Below are 10,852 nucleotides of genomic sequence, written 5' to 3' on the forward strand. Positions count from 1 at the left end.
GCAAGAGAGAGAGAGAGAGATAGATAGATACCATCCTCATGCACAACAAACCCTAGTTTTCATGATTCAACAACTAGGGTTTCAAATTCTTCAGTTTTCATGATTCAACAACTAGAGTTGTTGTTGTTGTTGTTCTTCTTCTTCTTCTTCTTCATGGCTCTGATAGTCTGATACCATGTAGCAAAATCAAATAAACCAGAATCTATGAAAAAGAAGAAATGAGAGAAAGAGAGGACAATATCGATGGAGAGAAGAGAACCCCTAGTGCTACGGTAGGATTCAAAATGAGTCCTATCATGGCCTAGGCTAAAGATTCATATCATGATTAAAGGTAGAGTCTAATAAGGAGTTAATTACATAAAGACCCAAAGACAAAAACAGACATAACACTAACATCACTCTACTAGACCAACTCTAACCAAACACTACTAGCTAACAAGACTAGAAATGATATAACAAGGAAAGGGAGGAACTCCCCCTCACGCTATACACTTAACAATACCCTTACCTAATAGAGCACTGATACCATAGTTGTCACGGCGTCACAGCGATCCAAGTCGGTGGAGGGGTGTCATGTCGATAAATCGACATGTCGCCCGCCATGGCGAGCATGTCGACCATGTTTTATTTTTTATTTTCTCTATTTTTAATGTGTTAATAGATGTATCCTCAAGCCATGTTTTATTTTTTCTCTATTGTTTCTCAAGTTTTAAGAAGAAAATTCAGAAATCGAAGAAGAAATCGAAGAGAGAAAGAAGAAATCGAAAGAAATCGAAGAGGGAAAGAAGACAGGAAGAAGAAATCGAAGAGGGAAAGAAGAAATCGAAGACAGGAAGAAGAAATCGACGAGGGAAAGAGAGACAGGAAGAAGAAATCAAAGAGGGTCGCCATGGCGTAGGTCGCCATGCAACCCTCTCCAGCGCCAGGACGCCATGGCGACGCCATGACAACTATGACTGATACAGTACATCACACCACTATGATTCCGTGCAACTACCAACTCTAACCAAACGCTACTAGCTAACAAGACTAGTAACGATATAACAAGGAAAAGGGGGAACTCTCCCTCACGCTATACACTTAACAATACCCTTACTTAATAGAGCACTGATACAGTATATCACACCACTATGACTCGGTACAACTAACAAGACTCTACTAGACCAACTCTAACCAAAAACCATGGTACTAAATCTCGTTTCGTTTCGGTGTTTCGGTCTGACCGAAATTTCCGAGATACCGAAATTTCGTCGAAATCTCGGTCGAAATATGGTATTTTTCTATGGGTGTAAAATGCCAAAAATGTCCGAGATTTCCGAAATTTTCGAAACGAGATGACCGAAATTACCGAGATTTCCAAGATTTCCGAAACGAGATGACCGAAATTTCCGAAATTTCATCGAAATTTCATCCAAATTTCCGAAATATTCGAAATATTGCATTTTTTCATTTCGGACTTGAGTATCTCGACCGAAATTTCGCGAGTTTTAGTACTATGCCAAAAACTACTAGCTAACAAAACTAGCAACGATATAACAAGGAAAGGGGGGAACTCCTCATGCATTTAACAATACTCTTACTTAATAGAGCACTGATACAGTACATCACACCACTATGATTCAGTACAATTCTACTAAACATGGTACTGATCCAGTACTTGTCACCAACAATACCCAAATAACTATTGCTCAATCGCTTTTTTAAACTCTAAACACAAAAATTATCAACTTGTAACAGATTTCTCTTGCAAGATGTTTTCCATATTAATGAATACATGAGGAAACAATAAATACTTTAATATCATGAGTAAGCACCATTTGTTAAGTCTTAATGTTGTAACTAACCATAAACATTATCATAGACTTACCATCCATAATGGTACAAAATGTTGAATACTCCACACAGTATTTCATGTCATAGTAAAAGTCACATGGTGGAATATATTTTGATTTCAAGTCTACCTGCAAAAAATAACTGAATTATTAAGAAATTCAACAAAAGAAGAAAACCGAAATTTAAAAACTTCAAGAAAATGCATTGCAACATAATCATTCACCCCAAAAGAAAACTGCAAAATAAAATTAGGAGAAAAGTTCTGTGGGGGAGTGTACCGCCCATGCCCAGACACAATGGAGGATGAAATGACTGCCTCGCACCCTATTAAAGGAAAAAATCCACCCCCCATGATGCTTCCGTGTGCGCTCTCATTGGCCCCCACACACACGCAGGGGCCACACTCCCCCATAAAATTATTAGACTTATAAGCCCAAAGTTCAAAATTGAAGCATACACTAGGAGCTACTTGTATGATCTTGACTTTTGAAACAATGCAATCTAATATGTTATCGTTCCTTAGATCAGAGAAAAATAGACGTTTCTTGTCGTGGAATTCAGCTTGGTCTTTCAAAACCTGAGGAAAGTCAAAAAGAAAGAAAAGGGAATAGTAAGCATAAAAACTACATTAAACAAAATCATGTAGACCAAATGATTTAATGAAATTCAACTCATAAACATTCTCACCGTATCCTCAGCTCGAAAGAACCATTGTACCCTAAAGTAATCTTCTCCATCCACTGTCTTAAAAAACTCTAAGATCTTTCCCACGTAATTCGGTCCCCCTTCTTTTCCCTGGAAGATAGTTCAGTGTTAATAAATCATTTTAAAGATGCAGAAATTGCAAGACCAATAAGAAATGTTACCTCAATCATGAGACGGACAAACTCCTAACATCCCACATGGACATGAAAATTCTAAATTCTTTATTATAAATGCCTTTCTTAAAGTAAGCTTATATTTTTTATGTTTCTAGTGCAAATCAACTAAGTTCTTATGAAATTATAGAGATTTTGATCCATATCATCAAAACCAAAAGTGAACTCGACTAAATATAAAAGTTTTAATATACATGCATCGCATCTAATAAAATATAACTTTACAAGTAGATACTTGAGAAAGACAGAAATAAAGAAAAATTACCTTCACATATGCACAATCTCCAATTTCGAAAACACATTTCAGAATTTCAGCTTGTGCATAATGACATTTCACATTTAAAATCATTTCATCTTCATCACCGCTGCAACCAAAGAAAAAATTTGAGCAACCTAAGAAAGATTAAGGGCATATATATCCAAGGGATTATAAACACCACAAAAGAGACGTAGTGGACTATCACTCACTCAGATGCTTTTTGACCCTTACTCCCTTTACCCTGGAAAATCCAAAAAAAAAACCCATACTCAGAATTTCAATAGTTAAATCATCATATGACCATTTCTACAGATTGACTTTTATTCTGACATATGACAAAATGATTTCAGGCTGAAACTCACCACATGAGTAGGTGGCCCATAGTATGTGCAATAATAATAGTGAAGAAAATAAAGACATCTATGATATCTAAAATCTTTGTGGTAAATTAGGGGTGTCTGGTGACCTGGTTCCCATCCCACAATATAACATTATATTTTTTTCTCAAGTTGGTTTCAATTTAGTACTAGAAAAGTAAAGCATAATAATTAAAATTTGTATCCCATGCAGATATCTATTAAGTAAATCACTTGGTAAGAAATGGACAAGTAAGGCAGAATTTATCCATGCCATTACCAGTCCAATAGCTACAAAAGATAAAATTAACAGCTTCCACAAATAACACCCAATACTGAAAAGGGATCAAACAATAGCAACTGCGATAGTGGTTGCATAATGACGGTCACATATATGCAACACATATCCATTCAAGAACATCAAAACGAACCAGACCTTTCCTTCATAGCGCCAAGGCCATCTTTCGCAAGCTTCCTCAAAAGGGATTGGTTCTCCAATAAAGAAACAGACATTCCCTTTGATCTTTTCCGATACAGAGCATTTCAGTTTCTTTGAATGCCATTTCTCAGCTGGACCAGACAACTTCACTGAATTAGCCTTACGAGCACTGTTCCCTGTACGTGCCGGCACTGAGGATGTCCTCGGAGAACATCTCCGGCCTCCTTCCACCAACATTGCCGAACCAATACTTGAAACTGAGGTCTCCTGCTTTTTTGAGGGCCATTTCTCAGCTGGAACAACCAACTTTGCCGAATTAGCCTTATGGCCCCTGTTCTCAGTCCCTGCAGGAGTTGAGGATGTCTTCGGATTGCGTCTCCAGCATCCTTCCTCCAACACTGCCAAACCAATACTTGAAACTGAGGCTTTATGCTTCCTTGAATACTGTTTCTCAGCCAAAGCATCCAATTGTAATGAGTTAACCTTATTTCCACTTTTCCCAGTCCCCACAGGAACTGAGGGTATCCTCGGAGTCCGTCTCAGGAAATGTCCCTCCATGGTTTTCAAATCAATAATTAAGACTGAGGTATTCCGCTTCTTCACCAGCTGTTTTGTTGCTGAAGCAGACAATTTCATTGAATCATCCTCACAGTCACTGTACACAGTCCCCAACAGACCTGAATATAGCCTTGGGGACCATCTCAGCCATCTATCCTCCAATATCGTCAAAACTGAGGTTTCCGGCTTCTTTGGAGGCTGTTTCTCATCCGAACCAGCCAATTTCATTGCATGAACCTTACGAGCACTACTCCCAGTCCCTTCCAGAGCAGAGTTAATCCTCGGAGACCGTCTCACGCATCTTTCGTCCAACAATTCCGAATCAACAATCGTAACCGAAGTTTTTAGCTTCTTTGAAGGCCGTTTCTCTGACTGCATTAAATTAACCTCACATGCACTTGAAGACGATAATCTTGGAGACCGTCTCAAGCATCTTTCCTCTGACATTGTCGAATTCTGCGTTTGCAAGACCCGTTTCTCAGCCGAACAGCCAACTCAGAGCCGAGCATCTCCTAATGGATTGTCTCATGCATCTTTCGTCCGACATTGTTAAATCTACTATCTTTGAATCCATACGCATTGAACCAAGAACAAGAGGTTATCCTCGAAGACCGTCCCATGAGTCCCTCGTCCGGCATTTCTGAAGCTTTGATATTTCCCTGAGTTCGATGTCTGCTATTACCATTCTGAACCAAATGAGGCGTTCTTTTATAGGATTTCATGATTCTTGGGGGATCTCCTTAAGCTCTTCTATTCCGCCATTGTCGAAATCAAGACCCCCCAATCAAGAAATCTTAAAACCCTAGCATGGATGATATCGAACAAGGGTTTATCATTTCTCTGTTAGATCTCGGCTACGAAGCTGAGAAAACGACGGTTTATATACTCGAATTAAAAGAAACAAAAAAAAATTATATTCTTTATCTTTTTTTTTTTCCTTTTTCGTAATTTTTTAATTCGTTACGCTTTTGGCGGGAGATAAATTATCTAAATTGACTAATCAATCCGGTAGGGAAGGGGAAGTTATCAAAAAAAACCACTTTGCCCGTTGGGAGCTCTGCAAGTGCAAAACCCCATCTTCGTCTTGATCGCGAGGTTTTCGGCCATGATGGCCGCTGGCAGCTCTCATCTGCCGGTGGCCTCCCAGCCTGCCTCTAACGGCGGCGGCCCTGCCCCCAGTCCTCTCTTTTCAGCGATAATAACTCTCGAGGCAAAGGGACAAAGCTACAATTTTTTACACCGGACCAAATAGACGGACAGAAAAACAACACGTTACCGAAGAAGTAGAAGCTGAGAAAGATCGATGGGAATCTGCCATTGTTGGTTACGTTCATGGACCCAGATAAGTCTCTTCCACCATGGTCCGTTTTGTGCGCAATCTCTGCTCTCTGGTGTCATTTGGGCGTGATGAGGCATAAAACACCCCTCCTATCAGAGGCTGCCACATGGCCGACCCCATCTCCGATAAGTCACCTGACAGAGCCAGACTCGAGCGAGCCAGCCGGTGGCTGAGGCCGAGCTCATACAGGTTAGCCATAGACTCCTGGCCGAGCTTGCGGCCGAGACCAACCTCTCGGGCTGACCTCCTCTGCCGACCCCCAGGGCCGACCTCCGAGGATGAAGCCCTCCTCCACTGAAGCTGCCATAGCACCCCACCGGGGACCTCCGGGCCACGTCAGCACATCCCGAGAATCACGGGATAAGGATTGAGCCACGATCCCAGCACAACACGGAATTGCACTCTACATGGACTCTTACCTTAATAAGAGTCCGACCCCGAAAATAGCTCTCCACTCCACTATACGCGGGAGAACCTTCCGAAAGAAGGACTCCTACCATACTAGGACTCTCCCAATCGCCTCATCTCCTCCTCACTCTATAAATACCCAGGTATGGAACACCATCGATCATCTGGCTTTTTACTACGCAGTTACGCTGTTGCATTGGAGACCTAACTTGAGCATCGGAGAGTCTTAGGCCAGAGCCACACCGGTTCTCTTGTGCTCATCGCTTGGTTTTTGCAGGTCCATCCGTGGGCGAACCGAGCATCGGAGGTTTTCACACGCAACAGATTTGGCGCCGTCTGTGGGAACGACATCGGCAAGCGTCGTCGTTTCTACCAATTCCAAGAGCAATAATAATGGTGCACACGAGGTCAGGGCAGCATGGCTCGACTTCCCGGACGGACGAGCCGCAACTCGTTGGGCAGACAAGGCGATCCCCGCCCCCCGAAGCCTCTCGACAGGGGATAAACAGAAGACCCCCTCGGGCAGGGGGTGCGCAGCCCATCACGGGCACCATTCCCCCACCGGATGGCGGGAATGGGGGAGCGGTGTTAACCACGGCCGCGGCTGGCCGGATACAGGCCGAGCCAAGCTTGGACGGGATGGGCCTACCAGCGCCGCCACCCTTGCCGGAGAGTTTGGACCCCGAAGCCCCGGCAAATAATCGACAGGTTATGGACTTGTAGTTGCAGATGCTCCACACCAACGAGATGCTGCGCACCTTCATGAACCAGATGGCCCGAGGTGGGCTGATGGGCCAACCGCTGGCCGCGCCCCCTCAAGCTCCAGTCCGCGCAGAGAGGAACTTGCAGCAAAATGGAGGCCGACGTAGGGCCGAGCCTAGCCGAGCCGCGTCCTCACACCCGTCTCGTCAGAAGACTCCACCTCCATGCCCTAGTAGAGGTGCTCGGCGGGATGAGCAAGAGCATCGCCAAAGCCTGCGAACAGGGCAGGAAATCAAACCAGCCGGCTCGGTAGCAAGGAGGTCGGTATTTTCTGGGCGGCTCGGAGAGGACGAACAATCGAGAAGAGTCTGAGAACAAGGGAAAGAACCGCATTAACGACGAGCTGCGAGACAAGGAGAAGGATCTCGTCATAACCCCCGGCGTCAAGGCTCGCCTGCCCGAGAAGAACAGCTGGGGAGCCCCCGTGGGTCCAACTTCCAGGAGGAAAGAAGAACAAGAAAGGATGGCGAGGACCAAGCTGACCAGAATGGTCGACCACAACGGGACGGCCGACCCTACCGACCACGGGCCGAGGAGTCAGTTGGCCGAGCACCTGAAACCGAGCTGGAGAGGCGGCTACAAGACTTGGAGGAGCAAGTGGAGGGGTTGAAGAAACAAGCGACCCCGGACGCCTATTCATTGGTCGGGCGACACCCATATCCTTCCGAGATCATGACCGTGCCGCTACCAAACGGTTTCAAACCTCCCCCGTTCGACCGATATGACGGGACGACCGACCCGACCGATCACATCAACTACTTTAATGCGATGATGACCATGTACGGGGGAACCGAGATCTTTTCTTATCGGGCCTTCTCCGCATCCCTCAAGGGTGCGGCGACCTCATGGTTCTCCTGGTTGCCTCCGAACTCAATAAAAAGCTTCGCTCAACTCTGTCGAGCATTCGTCACGTGCTTCCAGAGTAGTATAAAACACAAGAAGACCACGGTCAACCTCCTCAGCGTGAAGCAAAGGCCCGACGAATCGATCCGAGCATTTGTCTCCCGCTTCAACAAGGAATCCTTAGATATCAAGGATTTGGATGAGGCCACGGCCCATACGGCTATGAGCAATGGATTGGCCGACATGGGCCTCATCAAGGACTTGGCCCGGAAGCCGACTAGAAACCTGGCCGAGCTCTTAGAAAGATGCAATGAATTTGCAAATATGGCCGAGGTCCTCCAGGCCCGGAAGGGAAACGAAGGCCGGCCCGACAAGAAAAGGCCGACAACAGAAGATCGTAGGGAGGACAAACGGCCCAGGACGGATCGCTGAGCTGACAGGTCGGATCGAGCTCGGAGCCCCGACTACACCCCACTGAACACCTCGCGCAAGGAGATCTTGATGCAAATACAGGACGAGGGGTACATCCGCCGACCCCGACCGATGCAAGTGGGGTCATCTCGGAATCCCAACAAATATTGTTAGTTCCACAAGGACACCGGTCACGACACCGAGGATTGTTATTAGCTGAAAAGAGAAATCAAAGAGCTGATAAAAGCGGGCCATTTGAAGCGATATGTCAAAGGAGGCCGAGAAAAGCGTGGAGGTCGACGGCCTGAAGAACGAGATCAAAGAAGAGCCAAGCCTAGGGCTAAAAACAGGCGAGTCGAACGAGATGATGATGATAAAGTTCGAGCCGAGAAGAAAGAGGACAGATCCGTGCAGAGGAGTGACAAGGGGGCTCCCATATACACTATCCTCGGGGGGCCCGGGCAAGAGACTACTCAAAAGGCTAAGGCAAACGCGCGGTTCATCGGAGTGGCCGAGATGCCCACCAAGAGACTCAAATCAGCGGCGACGATCTCCTTCACCGAAGCCGACCTCGAAGGTATAAGTTTACCTCATGATGATGCTTTAGTGGTGCAGGTAGAGATTGCGAACAGACCCGTCCACCGTGTATTGGTTGATACCAGCGCATCCGTGGACCTTATGTCATTAGAAGCATACCGAAAATTTGGCTTCGGCGACGAAGCTCTCAAACCAGAAGGCACCTCACTTCATGGGTTCTCAGGAGCTGCCGCAACCATCAAAGGCTCAATCGACCTGCTGGTCACGATGGGGCAAGCTCCATACCAGACGACGATTCAAGTCAAATTCATGGTGGTACGGTCGGTAGTGGCTTTCAACGCCATACTCGGCCGTCCGTCATTGACCACTCTCCAAGCCATCATCTCCCCGACACACTTGAAGATGAAGTTCCCCACCGAGAACGGTGTCGGCGAGGTCCGAGGCAACCAGAAGAAGGCCCGGGAGTGCTATGCTACTTTCGTCAAGCAAAACAAGGGTAATGTCCGAGGAATGGCAATGTACGTCGAGCATCTCCCCGAGGATCAGCGGGATGAGCTTGTCGAGAGGAGAGGACGACCTGTGGAAGACCTGACCCCATTTCATCTCAGCGAAGATGACCCGGCAAAGGTGGTCCAGCTCGGATCTTTACTAAATGAAAATCAAAGGAATCAGCTTGGAGTTTTCTTGAAGGCGAACACCGATGTCTTTGCCTGGTCGACTGCCAACATGACGGGCATACCCAGACATATAGCTGAGCACCGACTCCACGTAGATCCGGGTCGAAAACCAATCCGGCAGAAGAGAAGGAACTACGCACTTGATCGACAAATCGTGATCAAAGAAGGGGTGGAGAAGCTTTGCCGATCAGGGTTCATCCGAGAAGAAAAATTCCCGACCTATGAGGGAAAGTAGAGAATGTGTGTCGACTACACCGATCTCAACAAGGCTTGTCCAAAAGATGAGTACCCACTACCTCGGATTGACCTCTTGATCGACGCCACGACAGGTCACGAGATGCTAAGTTTCATGGACGCGTACTCCGGCTACAACCAAATCATGATGCATGAGGAGGACGAGTCATACACGGCATTCCGAACTGACCAAGAAAATTTCTGCTACAAGGTCATGCTGTTCGGATTGAAGAACGTCGGAGCGACATACCAGCGCCTCGTGAACTATATATTCTGTGGGCAAATCGGAAGGAACATGGAAGTCTACGTGGATGACATGTTGGTGAAAAGTTTGAAGGCCGAACACCACTTGGCTGACTTGGAAGAAGCCTTTGGCGTATTGAGGAAGAACTAAATGAAGCTGAACCCCGCCAAATGTGCATTTGGCGTGACTTCGGGAAAGTTTCTCGGCTTCATGGTCTCCGTCAGAGGCATCGAAGCCAATCCAACAAAAATCAAGGCCATCCAAGAGATGAGCCCGCCAAGGACGATCCGAGAAGTACAGAGGCTAAATGGACGAGTGGCGGCGTTGGCACGATTCATGTCGAGATCGGGAGACAAATGCCTACGGTTCTTCAAGGCCCTTAAGAATATCCGGAACCCAAAGGACTTCATTTGGTCAGACGAATGCCAGAAAGCTTTTGAAGAGCTGAAGGAATATTTGGAGAACCCGCCTCTTCTCAGCCGACCCGAACCAAAAGAGGAGCTCCAAGTCTACTTAGCCGCTACCCCTGTAGCGGTCAGCGCGGTGTTGATTAGGGAAGAGAGTCGAACTCAAAGACCCATATACTACATCAGCCACGTTCTTGTCGATGCCGAGACAAGGTACTCCAGGTTCGAGAAAGTAACGTTTGCTCTTGTTACGGCCGCAAGGAAACTAAGGCCATACTTCCAAGCTCATCCGATCACGGTACTGACCGACCAGCCACTTAAGAAGGTATTGCACAAACCAGACGTTTTGGGACTGCTGATTACCTGGGCGGTCGAGCTAAGTGAATACGATATAAGCTATCGTCCGAGGACGGTGATAAAAGGACAAGCCCTTGCCGACTTCATCGCCGAATACACAGGGCCCGACATTGAGGTCGGGGAGGAAAAGACAGTAGAAGAGGTTGGGGCTACGGCCGACCCGACTTGGATCATGAATGTCGACGGCTCAAGCAACTCCGAAGGAAGCGGGGCCGGCCTGATACTAGTAAGCCCCGAAGGGTTTCTGATCCAATATGCCTTGAGGTTCAAGTTTCCCGCCTCGAACAACGAGGCTGAGTATGAAGCCCTT

General features: G+C 46.5%; 1 protein-coding gene across 1 annotated transcript in view; it reads right to left on the bottom strand.

The window, feature by feature from the left end:
- The window catches only part of LOC122646680 (DNA (cytosine-5)-methyltransferase CMT2-like), an 83,828-nt gene extending 78,660 nt beyond the window's left edge, over positions 1-5,168 (bottom strand). The window contains exons 1-7 of the mRNA XM_043840272.1: positions 4,149-5,168; positions 3,763-3,986; positions 3,180-3,211; positions 2,977-3,076; positions 2,521-2,628; positions 2,291-2,410; positions 1,868-1,961 (exon numbers count right to left, since the gene is read on the bottom strand). Of these exons, the coding sequence (XP_043696207.1) occupies positions 1,868-1,961; positions 2,291-2,410; positions 2,521-2,628; positions 2,977-3,076; positions 3,180-3,211; positions 3,763-3,986; positions 4,149-4,770 (1,300 nt within the window). The 5' untranslated portion in view covers positions 4,771-5,168. The remainder of the gene's footprint in view (positions 1-1,867; positions 1,962-2,290; positions 2,411-2,520; positions 2,629-2,976; positions 3,077-3,179; positions 3,212-3,762; positions 3,987-4,148) is intronic.
- Between the last annotated feature and the right edge of the window lie 5,684 nt (positions 5,169-10,852).

The sequence above is a fragment of the Telopea speciosissima genome, chromosome 11, assembly GCF_018873765.1.
Source record: "Telopea speciosissima isolate NSW1024214 ecotype Mountain lineage chromosome 11, Tspe_v1, whole genome shotgun sequence".
Lineage (NCBI taxonomy): Eukaryota > Viridiplantae > Streptophyta > Magnoliopsida > Proteales > Proteaceae > Telopea > Telopea speciosissima.